The sequence below is a fragment of the Salmo trutta genome, chromosome 19 (genome assembly GCF_901001165.1).
Source record: "Salmo trutta chromosome 19, fSalTru1.1, whole genome shotgun sequence".
NCBI classification, from domain to species: Eukaryota; Metazoa; Chordata; class Actinopteri; order Salmoniformes; family Salmonidae; genus Salmo; species Salmo trutta.
The window spans coordinates 44,363,908-44,385,488 of record NC_042975.1 but is presented as its reverse complement, the minus strand read 5'-3'; the positions used below and the strand labels follow the sequence as shown (position 1 = coordinate 44,385,488).

The 21,581-nt window shown below is 43.2% G+C and overlaps 1 protein-coding gene across 2 annotated transcripts; it reads right to left on the bottom strand.

Moving 5' to 3' along the window:
- Window positions 1–3,743: 3,743 nt before the first annotated feature.
- On the bottom strand, window positions 3,744–20,982 carry LOC115154701 (fermitin family homolog 3). Of its 2 annotated transcripts, XM_029701179.1 has the most exons (15): window positions 20,253–20,982; window positions 19,456–19,580; window positions 18,945–19,178; window positions 13,249–13,368; window positions 12,953–13,115; window positions 12,723–12,825; window positions 12,497–12,604; window positions 12,260–12,394; window positions 12,064–12,113; window positions 11,637–11,761; window positions 11,301–11,407; window positions 10,842–11,057; window positions 10,616–10,740; window positions 9,645–9,786; window positions 3,744–4,424 (listed from the first exon to the last, which is right to left on the bottom strand). In XM_029701179.1, exons 2-15 carry the CDS (start codon window positions 19,577–19,579, stop codon window positions 4,245–4,247), a joined length of 1,932 nt encoding a protein of 643 aa, XP_029557039.1. In that variant the 5' UTR covers window position 19,580; window positions 20,253–20,982; the 3' UTR covers window positions 3,744–4,244. The 2 variants fall into 2 exon arrangements, with proteins under 2 accessions (XP_029557039.1, XP_029557040.1); XM_029701180.1 differs by having other exon boundaries at window positions 19,456–20,982.
- Between the last annotated feature and the right edge of the window lie 599 nt (window positions 20,983–21,581).

Sequence of the window (21,581 nt, the reverse complement as noted above, 5' to 3'; positions counted from 1 at the left end):
CTGCTCAATGGTTCTGGGTATGTTCGAGGGAGTCAATTGTTTACGCAGCATTGATGCTGTTCGTTTACTTCACTATCATCGGAAGACTACTAAAAGTACTGGCTACATGTACATAATCACAAGAACCATGCCCCAGTCTTAAACTAAAACGAATAAATAAGCAGTGAGTCCTTAACACAAATGCTGCAGCTGTAGCAACCTTTCTTTTAGGCATTTAGGCAGTATGCATAGTCAAATCAAAGTTTATTGGTCGCATACACAGATTTGCAGATGTTTTCGCAGATGCAGGGAAATGCTTGCGTTTCTAGCTCTAACAGTGCAGTAATAAATCTTAGCAATACGCACATAATCAAAAAGTTAAAATAAAAAAATATCAGAGCGAGCAATGTCAGATGTCAGAGTCCGGAATAATATATATTACAGACTCTGACATTGCTGGATGGAAGCGGGGTGAACAGGCCGTGGCTTGGGTGGCTGAGGTCCTTGATGACCTTCTTGGCCTTCCTGTGAGAGCAGGTGCTGTAGATGTCCTGGCAGGCAGTCAGTGTGCCCATGATGATGAGTTGTGCAGACCGCACCACCCTCTGCGGTTGTGGACGATGGAATTGCCATACCAGGCAGTGATACAGCCTGACAGGATGCTCTCAATGGTGCATCTGTAGAAGTTCGTAACTGGGCTAATAATTCACTAACTAGCAAAGAATATTAACAATTGTGCGCATGTGGCTACATGTAGCTCTCGTGTTGATCTCAAAACAAGCGCGTAATAATCTCGACCGCTCATGCTGTAAAACAGTCCAGTGAATGGCACAAATCCATATATGGCAATGGTCTATTTGCATATAAGTCTACTGCAGCTCTGATTGGTTATAGCGCATAAGTCTGTGTAGAGTATAGGCTTGAGTTGTGCCTGTCAATGCAATAGAATCCTATTCCAATGCGCTCTGTTTACAACAAAATCTCTTGCATCGTTAGTTGTGCATACTAAGTCTTGCATAGTTCGTTTTGTTTCGGTATATTGCATTGAAAGTGGCTAATATTGCGTTGATTCGATCACAATTGCCACAGTAAAGGGAAACGTTGATAGTGGGAAAACTAGAAAGCTGAGTGAAGTTCTTGTGATTCTCTGTGCGGGCTGATATTTCTTTTGCATGGCAGTTCTGACATGCGCGCAGTTTAGAGGGAACATTGGTTGCAAAGTTGCTAATTAGCTCAAATGTTAAAGTTGTCCGTGATAGTATTTGAACACGCAACCTTTGGGTGGTAGACTGGTTAGGCTGGTCGACTAGCTGGATAAGCTGGTATTTTGCTAATTAGCTAAAATGTTAAAGTTGTCCTTGATGAGATTCAAACACGCAAACTTTGGGTTGGTAAACTTTCACGTAAGTAATCTTCTGTCTTATGTAACCAGACCTAACATAACATATCATACTCATTTGAGTGTCCTGGATTTACATTTACTATGTTACGCCTAGTCTATAAGACCAGGCTGGTCCTGATCAAGGATCTTTGTGTTATACACCCACCCATCCATCCCAACCAACCTAAGTAACCTTCTATCTTATGTAACCAGACCAAACTTAACATATCATACTCATTTGAGTGTCCTGGATTTACATGTACTTTGTTATGTCTAGTCTGAGACCAGGCTGGGTAACTAACGTGCTGGTTTTGCTGGTGACCAGCCTTCATTGTGTTTTAGACACTTTGATGCTGGTGATGCTGCAGCGTACCAGTATAAACTGGTCACCAGCAAAACCAGCATCAAAGTGTTTAACCTCTAAAAGTCTGAGCTGTAGAGGGAGGGGGGTATCCAAAAAGATAGGTTACCAAAAATAATATTACTAAATGATTTGATCAAATATTGACTTTGGTCTATGCTACTATAGCCCATAGAAACGCATTGAATAACACATACATAAATGGCAAAATAGACAGTAAAAAATGTATCATAAGGAATACGTCTTTGAAGTGTCTTTCCTACATCTGTGAATGCTCAGGAAATATATATACTGTATATATATATTTTTAACACATATTTAACCCAATTTGTTTTGGGAAACAAAACGACCTCCATTCGTCTGTATGGCTTACCTTCAGACGAGTCCCGTGACACATGGACACCTTCCACCGCAGATGCGGAAGGCTGACATAGGAGGCCGCGGTGGATTGAGACGCAGCCCATGCAAAACTGATATCTGTAGCTTAAACTGAAGGATTTTGATGGGGATTTTTTTATTATGTTACTTAGATTGACGCAGATTGGCGCACCAGCTAGCTGTCTATGTTACTTAGATTGGCGCACCAGCTAGCTGTCTATGTTACTTAGATTGACACACCAGCTAGCTGTCTATGTTACTTAGATTGACACACCAGCTAGCTGTCTATGTTACTTAGATTGACACACCAGCTAGCTGTCTATGTTACTTAGATTGACACACCAGCTAGCTATCTATGTTACTTAGATTGACACACCAGCTAGCTGTCTATGTTACTTAGATTGACACACCAGCTAGCTGTCTATGTTACTTAGATTGACACACCAGCTAGCTGTCTATGTTACTTAGATTGACACACCAGCTAGCTGTCTATGAGTATCATGAAACCATAAAGAGAGTTCCAGATGTTCATCTCATGGATATTTAGAGGGCTTCATGACCACCAGTCAGCTTGTAAAAGAGCAAGAACACCTCTGTCTGCTCTCTGGTGCGTGTGGCCATGAAGATGTAGCTCCCAATGTACACGTGCACAATCTTGCAGGTAGCAGTCACACAGTTGAAGGCATCTTAAAGAGGAATTATTTAAGACAATAAATTACATACCAGCATAACCATATGGAAAAGATATAGAAGAATTTAACAATATTTTATATGTTATACCTGGAACTTGTAAGTAATACAAATGGCAGCAAATATACTTACAATATTCATAGAAGATTCTTGTAATATCTGAATTACAGTATATGGGTGGGTAACATTTAGACATAACATGCATTTTAAGTGTATTCTATAAAAAACATACAAGAGACATTTTAATTTAGCCTTCTAAGGTCTCACATATGGGACATACACATTTCAAAGTACTTGCATGCCAGTCTGACGTCACTAGCGCACGCAACGACACGCTAATTCAAGAAAGATGGAGAGTCCGCCTCGAGGAGGAAAGGGGGGAAGCAGAAGGAGGGGGAGAGGAGGAGGAGCAGGAGTGGGAATGAGGGGGAGGAGAGGAGGAGGAGCAGGTGGAGGAAGGGGGACGGGGGAAAGCAGGATGGGGAGAAGAGGAGGAAGGAGGGGGAGAAGAGGAGGAGGAGCAGGTGGAGGAGGAAGTGGGATGGGGAAAGTAGGAGGGGGAGGAGGAGCAGCAGGTGGAGGAAGGAGGAAAGCAGGAGGGGGAGAAGAGGAGGAGCAGGGGGAGGAAGGGGGACACGGGAAAGCAAGAGGAGGAGGAGGAGGAAGGGGACGGGGAAAGCAGGAGGAGGAGGAAGGGAAATAATGACTTTGATAGCAGCAGTGAATCTATTTAGATAGTGGTGATCTCTCAATTATCATTCTCACAATAGCATATTGGTAGTAGTCAGTGACAAATATCAAAGCTAAGCTGGGCTTGGTTAAAACCCTGGATAGGAGGTACTGCCCAGCTTTAACTATGGGAACTCATACTGGAAATGTATATACAAATATTCTATTTTTCTTATAGTAATTTTCATGGTTTTTAATATGTTGACTTATTAAAAAAAAACAATGTGAAACCCATAAGGAAAGCATTTATTTTGTAGAACATACACCTTTCTTATATTTATAGATGACTCATAATTAATATATTTTACTCAAATATGTCATACCATATCTATGTAGGAAATTCACCACAATCATGTATTCAAATGTGTATGTCATATAATGCATATAACACATATACAAGTACATCACTGACATATAAGGAAAAACATACAAAATCTTACCAGATCCTTATTAGATAACTCACTAGATATTGGTACAAATACTCTTCTTCTGCCATACAAGATTCTTATTTGATTTTCATGATTCTTTTCCATATGGGTAATCAGCTAGACTATGCTGGTAAACCAGGATAACAAGCTACACCATGCTGGTCAGACCAGCTAGACCATGCTGGACAACAAGCATAACCAGCTAGACCATGCTGGTCAGACCAGCTAGACCAGCTAGCTGTCTATGACAGTATCATGAAACCATAAAGGGTGTTCCAGATCTTCCTCTCATGGATATTTAGAGGGCTTCATGACCACCAGTCAGCTTGTAGAAGAGCTCCTGGTTCAACACCTCTGTCTGCTCTCTGGTGCGTGTGGCCATAAAGATGTAGCCCCCAATGTACTCGTGCACAATCTTGCAGGTAGCAGTCACACAGCTGAAGGCAATGTTCACATTGCCATTGAACTCGATGGCCACCTGAAATAAAGAATAGAGGATTTTGGCAATGAAGCCCTTTCTCTACATCACCAGAGTCATATAAACTCATGGATAAAATGTTTATCTCTGCATCCAGTATAAAGGAAGTTAGAGAGAGTTTTTCGAGCCACCGCTAACTAGCGTTAGCACAATTACTAGAAGTATATGGTATCTACTAATAACATAGATTTCCAGTCATTGTGCTAACGCTAGTTTGCAATTGCGCTTACACTAGCTAGCAACTTCCTTCAAACTGCACGCAGAAGCATAAAAATTGTATCCACGAGTGACTCTGGGAAGTAGATAAAGGGCTTCAATGCCAAAATCCTGAAGTATCCCTTTAATGGTCTTCAGATAAACATTTAAGTCATAATTAGTTGGGCCAGGCCCTGGCATATCATCAGACTGCATACACAGAGACACTGAACACTGTACACAAGTCATAATATACCAATCTCATTGCAAATGGTGAGTGGAACCCCAGATTATTTGTTGTAAAGAAATTTGTTAAAACCCCAGATTCTTTACCCCCTCCATTGAGCAATGCAACAGTTTTCTTTAATTTCCCCAATACAAAATCAAGGACATCTACTGCACTGTACAAACTACATCATGCTTAGAACCTGCCCCTCTTCTACATACTGAGCCTCACAGCTGCAGTTTAAACAAATACTAATTGACAACCCCAACATTTGTCTCTGAAATTGTCCAAAATATGAGTTAAACTATCTGCCCCTTGGTCCCTATTCTCACATAATCATAAAATCCAGCCTCATTCTTCTCAGAAAACTGCCTCCATTATACTAATATTGGAAAAACCTGGACTGGACCCCTACACCCTAAGCAATTACATACCAATTTCCAACTTGCCATTTCTATCAAAGGTCCTTGAACGTGTGGTCTCAATATAGCTACATAACTACCTTTCAACCAACAATCTGCATGAACCCTTCTAGTCCGGCTTCTGTGCATGGCAGAGAACAAAGACAGCCCTGGTAAAAGTAACAAATAGCTTGTTGATGGCAGCTGATGATGCAGACACTAGCATCCTTTTACTTCTGGGCATGACAGCAGCATTTGACACACTGAACCATGAGATTCTCATCAGAAGACTTAAGAACTTGCTTGGATTCTCTGGCACAGAGACTGACAGACAAGAATTTGTGACTCTTGGTAATTATAAATCCAACCCTGCCACAGTCACTCAAGGGGTTCCACAGGGCTCTGTTCTGGGGGCCATTCTTGTTCTCTATATACATGCTAGCACTTGGTATACTAATCTGAAGATTTGGATGAAACTTTAATATTTATGCAGATGACACACAAAAATACTCTACATTACGAAAAGTATGTGGACACCTGCTCATCGAAAATCTCATTCCAAAATCATGGGCTTTAAAATATGGAGTTGGTCTCCCATTTGCTGCTATTATAGCCTTCACTCTTCTGGGAAGGTTTTCCACTAGATGTTGGAACATTGCTGTGGGGAGCATTAGTGAGATCGGGCACTGATGTTGGGGCGAATAGGCCTGGCTCGCAGTTGGCGTTGCAATTCAACCCAAAGGTGTTAGATGGGTTGAGGTCATGGCTCTGTGCAGGCCAGTGAAGTTCTTCCACACTGATCTTGACAAACCATTTCTGTATGGACCTCGCTTTGTGCAGGGGAGTATTGTCATGCTGAAACTAGAAAGGGCCTTCCCAAAACTGTTGCCACAAAGTTGGAAGCACAGAATCATCTAGAATGTCATTATATGCTGTAGTGTTATTGTGTCTCTTCACTGGAACTAAGGGGCCTAGCCCGAATCATGAAAAACAGCCCCAAACCATTATTCCTCCTCCAATAAACTTTACAGTTGGCACTATTCATTCGGGCAGGTAGCGTTCTCCTGGCATCCGCCAAACCCAGATTTGTCCGTCGGACTGCCAGATGGTGAAGCGTGATTCATCACTCCAGAGAACGTGCTTCCACTGCTCCAGAGACCAATGGCGGCGAGCTTTACACCACTCCAGCCGATGCTTGGCATTGCGTATGGTGATCTTAGGCTTGTGTGCGGCTGCTCGGCCATGGAACCCCATTTCATTAAGTTTCCGACGAACAATTCTTGTGCTGACGTCGCTTCCAGAAACAGTTTGGAACTCGGTAGTGAGTGTTGCAACCGAGGACAGACAAATTTTATGCGCTAAGCTCTTCAGCACTCGGCGGTCCCGTTCTGTGAGCTTGTGTGGCTTACCACTTCGCGGCTGAGCCATTGTTGCTCCTAGACGTTTCCACTTCACAATAACAGCACTTACAGTTGACCGGGGCAGCTCTAGCAGAGCAGGAATTTGACGAACTGACTTGTTGGAAAGGTGGCATCCTATGACGGTGCCACGTTGAAAGTCACTGAGCCCTTCACTTAGACCATTCTACTGACAACCCACAACTTTTCTTTTTTTAACTTTCTTTTTTTTACCACCTTTTTCTCTCCAATTTCGTCATATCCAATTAGGATCTTGTGTCATCGCTGCAACTCCCCAATGGGCTCAGGAGAGGCAAAGGTCGAGTAAACACCTGCTCGCTTAACCCAGTTGAAACACTGTTCAACTGACGACCAAAGTCAGCCTGTCGGCCCCCGGCTCGCCACAAGGAGTCGCTAGAGCGCAATGAGCCAAGTAAAGCCCCCTCGGCCAAACCCTGCCCTAACCCAGACGATGCTGGTCCAATTGTGCGCCACCCTATGGGACTTCCGGTCACGCCGGTTGTGACACAGCCTAGGATCAAACCCAAGGCTGTAGTGACGCCGCAACACTGCGAGGCAGTGCCTTAGACCGCTGTGCCACTCGGGAGTCCTCGTCAACCCACCTCTAACCCACATTGAATCTCTGCAATAAAAACATAGATGCAACAAAACTTCCTCAAGCTCAACAGTGATAAAACGAAACTCCTCATAGGCACCAAATCCACCTTCACCAAAGCTGGCAACCTCACCCTCATCATTGATGACACCATTGTCTCTCCCTCCCTCCACACAAGCAACCTTGGCGTCATCCTGGACTCCACCCTCTCCTTTGACCACCACATAAGACAGACTGTCAAATCCTCATTCTTCCACCTCCACAACATTGCCAAAGTCAGGTCCTCCCTCTCCCGTCCTGCCCCTGAAAACTTCATACATGCATTCATCTCCTCCCGTCTTGACTACTGCAATTCACTACTCTCCGGCATCAACTCAAGTGCCCTCCATAAGATCCAAATGTTTCAAAACCCTGCAGCTCGACTCATCACCCACACTAAGTCCTGGCAGCACATCACCCCTGTCCTCCCGTCAACTTCACTGGTTCCCTGGTCCTGGCAGCACGTCACCCCTGTCCTCCCGTCAACTTCACTGGTTCCCTGGTCCTGGCAGCACGTCACCCCTGTCCTCCCGTCAACTTCACTGGTTCCCTGGTCCTGGCAGCACGTCACCCCTGTCCTCCCGTCAACTTCACTGGTTCCCTGGTCCTGGCAGCACGTCACCCCTGTCCTCCCGTCAACTTCACTGGTTCCCTGGTCCTGGCAGCACGTCACCCCTGTCCTCCCGTCAACTTCACTGGTTCCCTGGTCCTGGCAGCACGTCACCCCTGTCCTCCCGTCAACTTCACTGGTTCCCTGGTCCTGGCAGCACGTCACCCCTGTCCTCCCGTCAACTTCACTGGTTCCCTGTCTCCCAACGCATTGATTACAAGATCCTCTCAGACCTTCTTCTCCCTTACCAACCCACATGCGCACTCGGTTCCAACACAACAGGCCACCTTGTCATCCCCAGGTCGAAGCCCCAGAACTTCGGCCGACAGGGCCTTCTCCAGGGTTGCTCCTAGGCTCTGGAACTCCCTTGCTCCCTCCAGCCATGAGTCCATCACTATCTTTCAGTCTCTCCTAAAGCCCCACCTCTTTGATAAGGCCTACCCTTAAGCCCCCCCCCCCACACACAAGCTAAGAAATACACTACAAAGACACTCCTTTCTTCACCATACTGAGCAGCATCTAACCCTTACCCTACCCCTTACTCTAAACCGGGTTCGCATCCTAACCCCAATCCCGCCCCTTATCCTAAACCAGGTTTGTATCCAAATCCCAACCCTCCCCTCCCCACACACTGATACATCACACTCTTTCCCTTCTTTAAGCCCACCCCTCTCTTTACTCATATTCTGATGTTTTGTTTTGACTCCTGTTTTTCATTTCATTTCTACAATTGTAAAGCGATTTTGGGTCCTTGAAAAGTGCTATAAGTCCCATGTATTATTATAACAGCTAAGTGAGTTGTTAGATGCATTTTTTCCCCCCTACCGCATCACTTTATAAACAGAAGATCACTGTTAAACATAAAATAAATATGTTTATCTGTCTCTCGGTGACCACCGGTAACTTCACAACGAAGTCGACTACAAATACAAAGCTGCCAATGTCTTTGCAATTGTTACAAACAAGCGAAGCACAAAAAGATGCTTCAAATGAAAAACTGAGATCACTGCATTAAAATATAAATAGGCTAACTACAGTACAAGCTACATAGGCCTATGTACAGTATTTCATGTTCATTCAATTTTGTTTTATTTATTATTTGGCTACTTTCTGTCATTTTTGCCTCAATATATCTCATGACATGTAGCCTAACCCGTGCGCAAAGATGTGCCAAATCTTGATTAAGGGCATTATTATAAGGTAAGCATGAGAATAAGCCACCTCAATATTTGCAGACTTAGGTGACAATATCTCTCTAGGAGCTGATCCATCGTCAGTATTGTGGAATAATATTAAGGTAAGATTTGAATGGAGAAAGCTGATCTGAAAGCAGCACTGCTTTTCTTTCCATCCTACCAGTATCGACACATGCCTTAATGACGCACTCAGCGACTGACCGTTCTCTCTGCATGGTGTTTTGGGTAACACGTGTTACATCTTCGGCCGTTATAGGAAAGATGCATCGTTAAAATACTCGTAAGCCTAAGTTCCATCGCTATCGGGAAACCAGGCTCTGGTCACACCAGTCAAAAACCTGTGCAGAATGGGTGACAGGCCTTCATGTGACCTCTCAGCTCTGGAATGCTCTACCTGCACATTCATTTTTGTGTGTTTTGAGCCTGGGAAATGCACTTTACAAATGAAATATTATTATTACATATTTGATATAATACAGTAGACAGACCAAGTAACAGATAAATGAAGAAACATAATTAGGCAGCCAGTGAGATGTGTACCTGTTGGATATCCCAGTTGACATTCCACTGCTTCATGGTGTTGTATCTCCACGTCTTCACCACATCTCCTGTGCTGAGGTCAATGCGGATGAGACGGTTGTTGGTGACGCCGAGGACCTCATCTTTACGGCATCCCTTAAACCTGTGTTTATACAGGAAATGTGTCGAATTTGGTGAGATCAGATTCAGTGCTATGTTGACAAGGCAGATAGCTGTAAACTATTCCCCTCAGGAGACTGAAAAGATATGGCATGGGTCCTCAGATCCTCAAAATGTTCTACAGCTGCACCATCGAGAGCATCCTGACTGGTTGCATCACTGCCTGGTTGGCAACTGCTCAGCCTCCAACCACAAGGCATTACAGAGGGTAGTGTGTACGGCCCAGTACATCACCGGAGCCGAACTTCCTGCCATCCAGGACCTCTATATCAGGCAGTGTCATATCAGGCCCTATAAATTGTCAAAGACTCCAGCCACCCCAGTCATAGACTGTTCTCTCTGCTACCGCACAGCAAGCAGTACCGGAGTGCCAAGTCGAGGTTCAAAAGGCTTCTTAACAGCTTCTACCCCCAAGCTATAAGACTCCTGAACAGCTAATCAAAGGGCTACCCAGAACCCTCTTTTAAGCTGCTGTTGCTACTCTCTGTTTATTGTCTATGCATTGTCACTTTAACTCTACCTACATGTACATATTACCTCAATTACCTCAATTAACCGGTGCCCCTGCACATTGACTCTGTACCGGTACCCCCTGTATATAGCCTCGCTTGTTATATTACTGCTGCTATTTAATTATTTGTTACTTTTATTTTCTACTTATCTATCTTTTACAAAACACTTATTTAAACATTTTTTCTTTACTTCTTAAAGCATTGTTGGTTAAGGGCTTGTAAGTAAGCATTTCACTGTTGTATTCTGCGCATGTGACAAATACAATTTGATTTGATTTGACAAAAAAGACATGTACTCACCTCACCACAAAATAACACACCCCGAACTCAGGTAGAGCCTGCCAGATCTGAAGAAACCTGAGGAGAGCATCTGTTAGAGGGAGCTGGGCCACATTCTGATAGGCATCCAGGATGCGCGGAGTTAGCTGACAGAGCAGAGGAATGGTTAGAATCACTGGAGACGGAATCTTATCGTTTGCTTCTCTTACCATACATTCGAGTTCCGCCCAGATCACATGACTCTTACCTGTTTGGACTTGTACTTTTTGTGGTAGCGTGGGGATACAAGGCCGTGTGTGTTGATGCTGTCATCAGTCTGAGCAGCATTGACCCTGGGGGTGGTTCGCTGCATGGCCAGGAAGGACTGGATATTCTGCACCTCATTAGAGAAGGAGCTGTCTGCTAGGGTCTTCCCCTTGGAGGCTAAACGGCAAGCTGCCATCCACCTGCTGTACTGCAGCTCCTAGTGGAAGGGGGAGGAATGGACATATGGAAAGATGGAAAGAAACCATAGCATAGTGGGATATACTACATTTATATGTAGGGTCAGGGTGACACTGAAGAGGAAACTGTTCTTATAGCAGTTGGGTCTATTCCTTGGGACAGGTCATATACATGTACATAAATCAGTGGTCAAATTGGAATAGCTTTTCATTTATAGGAAGAGTTGCTTCGAACAGAGTGAGCTGAGCGTTGAGTTCCTTACATTCTCACAGCGTAGGTAGACCACATTCATGCCCTCAGCCCCAGGGATCAGCAGCCTGATGCAGAACTTCTGACCAGCCACACTAACGTCTGGGGCCACCTCACAGCCTGCGGAGCACAGCACTTCCTTATGGGACCAGTTTTGACTCATTTGGCTTATTAAAGCCACCAGTGAAGAAGCGTCATTAGATCTAGAATGTCCTTTCTGATGCTCTACGTACTACACATCTTCGTCTCAACTTGTGTGGTTGCGGTTCTATGTGAAAATGTGGGCTGAATGTAGAGTATGTGCATGTGGGTGGGCATTATCAACACAGTGAATGTCAGTACATTTGACCTTTGAGGTTTATCTGCTGAATGGGCTCCTTGAGGCTCTCCTCTTTACTCTTGTAGTAGGAGATGGACGCGTTGTTGAACGTGAACCAGAACTGCTTATAGCCCTTTAGTGTCCGTCTCTTTGGTCTAGGAGAGAGTGAGATGAAACAAACTAGAATACTAAGGGTTTTCAGCAACATTGGAAAGGGTACGCAGTTGTATGTCTGTGTGAGTGAGCATGTCAATATAACCGTAGCTGCGGTTAGTGTGTGTGTGTGTGTGTGTGTCTATAAACACTCATCCAGACTATCAGAGTCTCATATATCTTGTGTGATCGATATCCAATCTAAAACCCAAGGCAGGAAAAGGTGGTCACCGGCAGAAAGATGGATGTGAGTCAGAGGGTGTTCAGCCAGCCAGCGGTGATGTATGTTGTCAACCCATCTTACCTGAAGATTTTCAAGTAGTCATGCAGCTCTGGTGCTACCCTCATTGTTTCCTGTGAAGAGATAAAACCCTGTGTCTATTTTGAGACGTGCGGTTGCAACTCAACTTTTTACATGTCACTTTTTTTCCCCCCTTACAAATCAGCCCTGATCACCATTACAGACTGCTACAGTACGGTGGAGAATCAGAGGGACTAACCAGCATGTCTTCAGCGCTGCTCTCCTCTGCATCCGTCTTCACCTCCAAACACTGAAGGGCGGAGTCAAGGTCATCCATGGAAGGACATGACGTCATCAGCTGGGGCTCTGACAGAGACAACTTACCAATGTGGTACTGAGGACAGCGCACACACAAACGTATAACAGTGTGAAAGAGAAGGGAAGCAATGTGTCATAGACAGAGAGTAACCTTTGGGGACAGTTCTTGTTTGTTTACCTGAAGGGCAGCAAAGAGCATCATCTCTTCCTCTGTGCAGCCAACGTCCTCCAACAAGATGGCCCAGCGAGCCTGCTCATACATCTGGGTCAGACGGACCGCATCATACTGGAGACGGAGACAAGGTAGACAAAGTGACCGATTACACACAGCACAATTCATGGCCACCATGAGGTAGAAGAAGGAAATAATCGATGGCTCTTCAGAAAGCGTGGTGCAGGCCTACCTTGGGCTGCAGGTCATGGAAGCAGTAGTATTTGAAGCGTAGCAGCAGCCTGTCATGCTCCTGCACTCCCTGTTGGAGCAGAGAACGAGACGAATCCAGCCATCTAAAGTCCACAATAAAACACATGTGATTAATTGAATTACACTCTGTTATTTTTCACTAACAATACACAGAGTAACATACGCATACCTAAACATATCTACGTGCGTTGTGAACACACAGATGCTCACCTGCTGTGAACTTGGGCCTTGTCCACAAGGCTGGTGGGACGGGGCATCTTGGTGATAGTCTCAGGAGTAGGTAGGCTGACAGACAACATCTTATACACAGCCTCAGTCTGGGGTGAGTCAGCAAAGTGTACAGGCATGCCATTGGACAGGGTGTGAGCTGGACCTGTCATTGTTACATATGCAGTCAGGATATGTTACATGATATTTGGTATGTGCTGTACAGTGAAAACTATTGTACTTAATGTTGCCCATCCATTTAGAAAGTTGAAGTGAACCTCCAATTCCACTGGACCTACCTGATGAGATCCGAAGGCTTGTTAGATCATATACTGCCACTTCCTCCTCCGTGTCTTTCTTCTTCTTCTTCTTCTCCTCCACTGGCCGTAACAACGACAGCTCCTCTGGGTGACGCATGTCTGAGAATAAGCAGTGCGAGGGGAAACTGATTAACACCTGCAACAATGAACCTCTAGTTAGAGAGCACGGTATAGCCCAGACGCACTTCTTCAGGTACCTGCAGATTCTCGACTTTACAAAAAAGATTTCCCCTCTTTCCCATCTCTCCCACCCGCCAGCTGGCTTGATGAATGTTTGATACCTGGATCAGTATGTAAAGGGACATACAGTCTTTCTGTGGTGCAAGACATTATTCAGAATATGACATGCCCCACTCTTGACCATGTAAAGCATTCATGGGAGGTGAGATTGGAGGTGAGATTTCCGATATCACCTGGCATTCTGCAATTGACAGGATACACTGCTCCCCTATCTGCATTAGACATGTGTTACTACAGTTTAAAGTATTTCATCGCCTTTAGTAGGAGTATATGTGCCAGATTGTATCCAGATACAGTGCGTTTTGGAAAATATTCAGACCCCTTGACTTTTTCCACATTTTGTTACGTTACAGCCTTATTTTATAATCTGCAAAGAATGGGAGAAACTCCCCAAATACAGGTGTGCCAAGCTTGTAGCGTCATACCCAAGAAGACTGGAGGATGTAATCGCTGCCAAAGGTGCTTCAACAAAGTACTGAGTAAAGGGTCTGAATACTTACGTAAATAAGGTATTTCTGTTTTTTATTTTTAATACATTTGCAAAAATTTCTAAAAATCTGTTTTCGCTTTGTAACCAATCTGCTATTGTGTGTAGATTGATAAGGGAAAAAAACTATTTAATCAAAAAACTGTAAACATAAATTAAAAAAAAAAAAAAACTGTAAACATAACAAAATGTGGAAAAAGTCAAGGCATCTGAATACTTTCCAGTATTCCGGTAATGACTAAAAATTATTTCAATACCACGGACCAATGTCGAATTCATTTAGGGCATTTCCAGACCATATGTAGAAATTGTCCATTGCCCCCACTACAGTGCCAACATTTGTCAGACACAGAAGGTTCCATGACTTTCAATTTCCTAGGGGTTAAAATAAACTCTCTATACAGAAATTTGGAAGGGATACAATTATTCAAAACATAATTTTTTTCCAGATATGTTCCCATGTTTCAGAAGAAAGATGGACACCTAAATCATTCTCCCAGCACAATTCTACACGTGGCATACAGAAGACCTGGAGTTAGTAAAGATTTTATAAAGTTGACTAGCTAAGTATCTATTGTACTTAAACATTTCAGTTTTCTAATTCAGTAGACTTTGGAGATCTTCTCTCCTACATGTTTAGAAAAATGTGACCTTATTTGTAAGTAGAGTAGGAAGTCTTTTTTGGGAAAATGTTATTAATTTCTGATTTGTTCAAATGATGCCATATTGTTGTCATCAAAAAAAATCAGAAACCATGGAAATACATTTAGCTTCCAATTCTCTATTTACCACAAGGTTTTCCATTATTCAACAAACCCCCAATTTTACCAAAGAGGGGCTTGGGATGAATGCTTCCAACAAAGCTCAAAGTTGTATGCAAATTGGAAGCAATCTCACAGGAACATTTTCAAATGGGATTCTTTATCCCTTCCCAGTATTTCAGATTGTACCACAGGGCCCGAATGAAGAAGAAAAAAAAATGTGAAAAATACATAAAAAAGGAAATAAAATGCCCAAGCGCATGTCAAAGACCTCTTGTTCTATGACCTCCCAAGGAGTGGGATTGTTGTTATAAGCCCATTTAAGAGGGTACCTTGCATTAAATACCAAATAGTATTTCTGAATATCAGGAAGGCCCAGGCCACCTCTATTTCTGTCCATTGATCATTTTGAACGGCTGACTCAAAGGGGGTTTGTTTCTCTCTCCAGAGAAACTTCCTGAAAAAAGTTATGAACTTCTTGAACCATTCTCCCGAAAAGGGGAGAGGGATTACACTGAGGAGGTATGTTATAGCTGGGCTAGACAATCTGGACCCTCTCTTTCTAAAATTATCCACCAAAATTATCCACCGAAACTGTTATAGACCTATATCCATCCTGCCCTGCCTTTCTAAAATCTTCGAAAGTCAAGATAACAAAGAGATCAACGACCATTTCGAATCCCACCGTACATTCTCCACTATGCAATCTGGTTTCCGAGCTGGTCATTGGTGCACCACAGCCACGCTCAAGGTCCTAAATGATATCATAACCGCCATCGATAAAAGATTGTACTGTGCAGCCGTCTTCAGCGACCTGGCCAAGGCTTTCGACTCTGTTAATCACCACATTCTTATCGGCAGACTCAATAGCCTTGGCTTCTCAAATGACTGCCTCGCCTGGTTCACCAACTACTTCTCAGATAGAGTTCAGTGTGTCAAATCAGAGGGTCTGTTGTCTGGACCTTTTGCAGTCTCTATGGGGTGCCACAGGGTTCAATTCTCGGGCTGACTCTTTTCTCTGTATATATCAATGATGTCGCTCTTGCTGCTGGTGATTCTCTGATCCAACTCTACGCAGACTACACCATTCTGTATACCTCTGGCCCTTCTTTGGACACTGTGTTAACAAACCTGCAAACAAGCTTCAATGCCATACAACACTTCTTCCGTGGCCTCCAACTGCTTTTAAATGTTAGTAAAACTAAATGTATGCTCTTCAACCGATTGCTGCCCGCACCTGCCCGCCCGACTAGCAACACTACTCTGGACGGTTCTGACTTATGTGGACAACTACAAATACCTAGGTGTCTGGTTAGACTGTAAACTCTCCTTCCAGACTCACATTAAGCATCTCCAATCCAAAATGAAATCTAGAATCAGCTTCCTATTTCACAGCAAAGCCTCCTTCACTCATGCTGCCAAACATACCCTCGTAAAACTGACTATCCTACCGATCCTTGACTTCGGCGATGTCATTTACAAAATAGCCTCCAACACTCTACTCAGCAAACTGGATGTAGTCTATAACAGTGACATCTGTTTTGTCACCAAAGCACCATATACTACCCACCACTGTGACCTGTATGCTCTCGTTGGCTGGCCCTCACTACATATTCGTCGCCAAACCCACTGGCTCCAGGTCATCTATAAGTCTTTGCTAGGTAAAGCCCCGCCTTATCTCAGCTCACTGGTCACCATAGCAACACCCACCCGTAGCACACGCTCCAGCAGGTATATTTCACTGGTCATCCCCAAAGCCAACACTTACTTTGGCCGCCTTTCCTTACAGTTTTCTGCTGCCAATGACTGGAACGAATTGCAAAAATCACTGAAGCTGGAGTCTTATATCTCCCTCTCTAACTTTAAGCATTAGCTGTCAGAGCAGCTTAGCGATCATTGTACCTGTACACAGCCAATCTGTAAATAGCACACCCAACTACCTCATCCCCATATTGTTATTTATCCTCTTGCTCCTTTGCACCCCAGAATCTCAACTTGCACATCATCATCTGCACATCTATCACTCCAGTGTTAATACTAAATTGTAATTATTTCGCCTCTATGGCCTATTTATTGCCTTACCTCCCTACTCTTCTACATTTGCACACACTGTACACATATTTTTATATTGTGTTATTGACTGTAGGTTTGTTTATGTGTAACTCTGTGTTGTTGTTTTTAATCGCACTGCCTTGCTTTATCTTGGCCAGGTCGCAGTTGAAAATGATAACTTGTTCTCAACTGGCCTACCTGGTTAAATACAATTAAAAAATATTTGGAAGAATGTTCATTTTTATTGTGTCTATTTTACCCAATGTTTTATATATACACCAGATTTCTGACAGACAGCGCTGTTTTGAAGCCACCGCACCTCCATCTTGGCACTTCCCCATCAAGCTATGGAAATGCATTTATTAATGTCTATTTGTTTTTACGTTTATTCTATTAGACACCTTAATGCATACTCTTACATTATATTAAACAAACAAATAATACATAAAAGAACGTACAAATTATATTATGTGAGCTAAAAATATAAACGCAAAATGTAAAGTGTTAGTCCCATGTTTAATGTGCTGAAATAAAAGATACCAGAAATGTTCCATATGATCAAAAACCTTATTTTGCTTGAATTTTGTGCACAAATTCGTTTACATCCCAGTTAGTGAGTATTTTTCCTTTGCCAAGACAAGTCATTCATCTGACAGTTGTGGCATATCAAGACGCTGATTAAACAGCAAATTTGCCAGTACGTCCAACCGGCCTCACAACCGCAGACCACGTGTAACCACGCCAGCCCAGCACCTCCACATGCGGCTTCTTCACATGTGGGATGGTCTGAGACCAATCACCCGGACAGCTGATGAAACTGTGGATTTGCACAACCAAAGGATTTCTGCACAAACTGTCATAAACCGTCTCAGGGAAGGTCATCTGGGTGCTCGTCATCCTGCCCAGGGTCTTGACCTGACTGAAGTTCAGCAATGTAACCAACTTCAGTGGACAAACGCTCACCTACGATGACCACTGGCATGGTGGAGAAGTGTGCTCTTCAAGTATGAATCCCGGTTTCAACTGTACTGGACAGATGGTGTCATGTGGGCGTGCGGTTTGCAAACAGAGTGCCCCATGGTGGCGGTGGGGTTATGATATGGGCAGGCATAAGCTACAGACAAACACAATTACATTTTATCAATGGCAATTTGAATGCACAGAGATACCTTGGCGAGATCCTGAGGCCCATTGTCGTGTCATTCATCTGCCGCCATCACCTCACGTTTCAGCATGATAATGCAAGGCCCCATGTCGTGAGAATCTGTGCACAATTCCTGGAAGCTGAAAATGGCCCAGTTTTTTTCATGGCCTGCATACTCACCAGACATGTTTTCCATTGAGCATGTGTGGGATGCTCTGGATCGATGTGTACGATAGCGTGTTCCAGTTCCTGATAATATCCAGCAACTTCACAAAGCCAATGAAGCCATTTTTTTAAAGGTATCTGTGACCATTAGATGCCTATCTGTATTCCCAGTAATGTGAAATCCACACAGTAGATTAGGGCCTATTGAATTTATTTTAATGGACTGATTTCCTTATATGAACTGTAACTCAGTAAAGTCTTTAAATTGTTATATGTTGCGTTTATATTTTTGTTCAGTGTATATATATAACTAATTGGCCAATACATAGCATCAGCAATCCAGGGTTTATATACATCATTGATTTTACCACAATTTTTATGCCTTATTGTTTTTAATTGGAAGTCCAATACCCAGCCATCACATGCTCACTGCGTTATGGAATGTAATGGCCCATCTCAAAGCTAAAATATTTCACCCGTGGCTCCACTCAAAAGTTAGTTCTATAAGGTCTGACAGCCATTCCTCGACTACTTTGAGAGTAACCTCTCTGCTGAGAACTTAATGTAGCCCCTGCACCCCCCCTTATCTTATTCTAGTTTGTTGTTTCTTTCCTTAATTTCCACCAGCGGTTCCATAGGATAGTACCCATGTAATCTTAATTGATGCGTCCAAGTGTAACAGGGGAATTTAGTTATTGTACCTGATGTTGTATTATGTTTGTTACTGTAGATAATGCTCCGCTTTTATGTGTTCCAGTTACAATAATATCTGCAACAATAACTTCATACTTTTATTTAGGTAGGAACTCCTCATACATGTACTTACTCAGCAGACGACAGACCCCCGTAACAGTTTGGAAGACTGGACGAGAGAAGCAGGCCTGAAGCCTCAGAGTGGTCCCGTTGGGTAGGCCCAGTCTCAGGGGCTTGTGCTGGGGGGTGAGGCTCAGGCGAGCATCGGCATGGATCTCATACTTCTCAAGGGTCCAGGATAGTTGGAGCAGCCACTGCTGCTTCTGCTCCCACCACAGGGCATGGTCTGACCAGTCCTTCTTTATCTCTGGGGTGGACAGAGGAGTCTGTCCATGATTTACATTAACACATCTATGGTGTGTCTCATAGATACTTTGAATCTTGTTTTGAAATCAATATTCATGTTCTGATTTACAGATATTGTGGAGTATGTATCTATAATAATTTACCACACCCCGCGATTAAAAGATATCAACAACCCTGAGAAATGACAAAATAGATACTCATATGCAATCTAAAAATATACTGTATCTTAAATATCCTCCCAAGATGGAAGTTGAAGTGTACGTTGGTAGGGAACTCACGTGTCTTCTCTACAATTCTGAGTACGACACCACCAATGTGCAGGTCTGAGGTCACGCTAACTTTGAAGGGTGTGGCCTCAGGGCCAAGCTCCTCCACTGTCACAGACAGATCCCAAGCAGCCATACTTACAGAGGGAAAATATAGCACTCGTCTTTTATTATTGGTAGTAATTGTGATAAGTGATGCTACATCATGGATTTAACAATAAACTCTCGTTTGAAGACGCTGTATTACAAAGTGGTAATACAAAGATCGGGTTATGCCACATTTAAGGTAGTAACACACATTAACACATTTTTCAATTAAAGCGAAAAGGAAAAAGGAAAGTAAAATGCTGAACTCTGACAGTGTACGGTTTTTTATAAACAGACAAAACTGGGGAACATGGTAATGCCCTGAATCAAACTACAGGTCAAATCTTAGGCCGACCCTAGTCTTGGCCATTCCCCACATTAAAATATATTGTAATAATGTACTCCACCAACACATTATAATAAGACAGAGCAAAATCATATTACTTCCTGTAAATGAATGACCCTTTTCTTAGTCATCTGTTCAATAACCCAATACCCTATCTAAGCTTTTATATCTGCTCCTCCTTTTAGGACAAGTCCAATTGGACTTTTAGATTATCATAGGAATAATAAAACGTTACACCAGTAAGCCACTATTCAGTGTGGGCAATTCTATTACTCTTCTGTGCCTCAACATCACCCTGTCTGTCTCCATTTTCATAGAGTATCTCTATCAGTGTCTCTATAGTCTCTGCCCTGGGAGGACATTGTTGTTCCCTTACCTAGTTGTAGTCCCAAACAAAATGTTCTTTAGAGTCAAACACCAGGTGCCCACTGTTGGGTGGTCTTTGCAGCTTGTGAAATATCTCGGTCACTTCCTCCTGTCTATCTCCCTCTCGGTCTTAGTGGCTGCGGTCTTATCCTGTGTAAATGTCAAGAGATAGAGGACTGTTCCTCTTTCACATACCATCAGGGCTGTAGGTTGTTGTATTAAAGGGGGAGTTATCAGATACTGTTCCTGAGCAACTATTGTTTTGACAAAGATGCGAGAATCATTTTCCATATGTGTAAACACATATTGGTATTGGGATAGTTATAAGAACAACTTGATTAGTTACCATCTAAAAAAAATGTATTCTACAATAAAAATTTAACAAAAAAATAATAATGGAGAGTTAAAGATGCAATCCAGGATCTTCAGCGCTTATACATTTAAAATATTGTACGAATTGGAATTTGTAACATATTTTATGCAGGACGTAACATATCATACGAAATGGATGACGTAGTACGCAATGCTCAAGGACACGTTTTTGACTCGAGCACTACTTTCAAAACTACTGGGAAAAAATGATACAAAAGCTCTAGTGCATCACTAACTTAGTTTGTTAATGGGTAGGTGGAGTTTAGACACTCCTTGGGGCTTGTGAGGAAGACCCTCTAGTGGTCAATTACAGGTTAATCATGAGATGCAAGGTTTGTTTTTAGGGCATTAGGGAAATACTTTTCGTACATTTAGAAAGTACGTAAACTTTTTTTTAACCAAGCAGTATGCAAAGCCATGCTGATTAGCAAAAGTGGAACATGCTTGATGAAGGGTTTTCCCAGTTTGGAAAGGAAGAAAATAGAAGCAGAAGGATGCATAACCACAAACACGGATCAATATAGAAATAAATTCAGCAAAAAAAGAAATGTCCTCTCACTATCAACTGCGTTTATTTTCAGCAAACTTTACATGTGTAAATATTTGTATGACCATACGATTCAACAACTGAGACATAAACTGAACAAGTTCCACAGACATGTGACTAACAGAAATGGAATAATGTGCCCCTGAACAAAGGAGGGGTCAAAATCAAAAGTAACAGTCAGTATCTGGGGTGGCCACCAGCTGCATTAAGGCCTGCAGTGCATCTCCTCCTCATGGACTGCACCAGATTTGCCAGTTCTTTCTGTGAGATGCGACCCCACTCTTCCACCAAGGCACCTGCAAGTTCCCAAACATTTCTGGGGGGAATGGCCATAGCCCTCACCCTCCGATCCAATAGGTCCCAGACGTGCTCAATGGGATTGAGATCCGGGCTCTTCGCTGGCCATGGCAGAACACTGAC

Bases quoted from the DNA above. Each gene is read 5' to 3' on its own strand.
- LOC115154701 (XM_029701180.1), bottom strand. From the start codon at position 19,579: ATGGCTGCTTGGGATCTGTCTGTGACAGTGGAGGAGCTTGGCCCTGAG. The intron at 11,762-12,063 runs GTAAGATGGGTT...ACTCTCTCCTAG, and splicing joins GACTACTTGAAAATCTTCAG to ACCAAAGAGACGGACACTAA. The intron at 10,741-10,841 runs GTAAGAGTCATG...CTGCTCTGTCAG, and splicing joins AAAAGTACAAGTCCAAACAG to CTAACTCCGCGCATCCTGGA.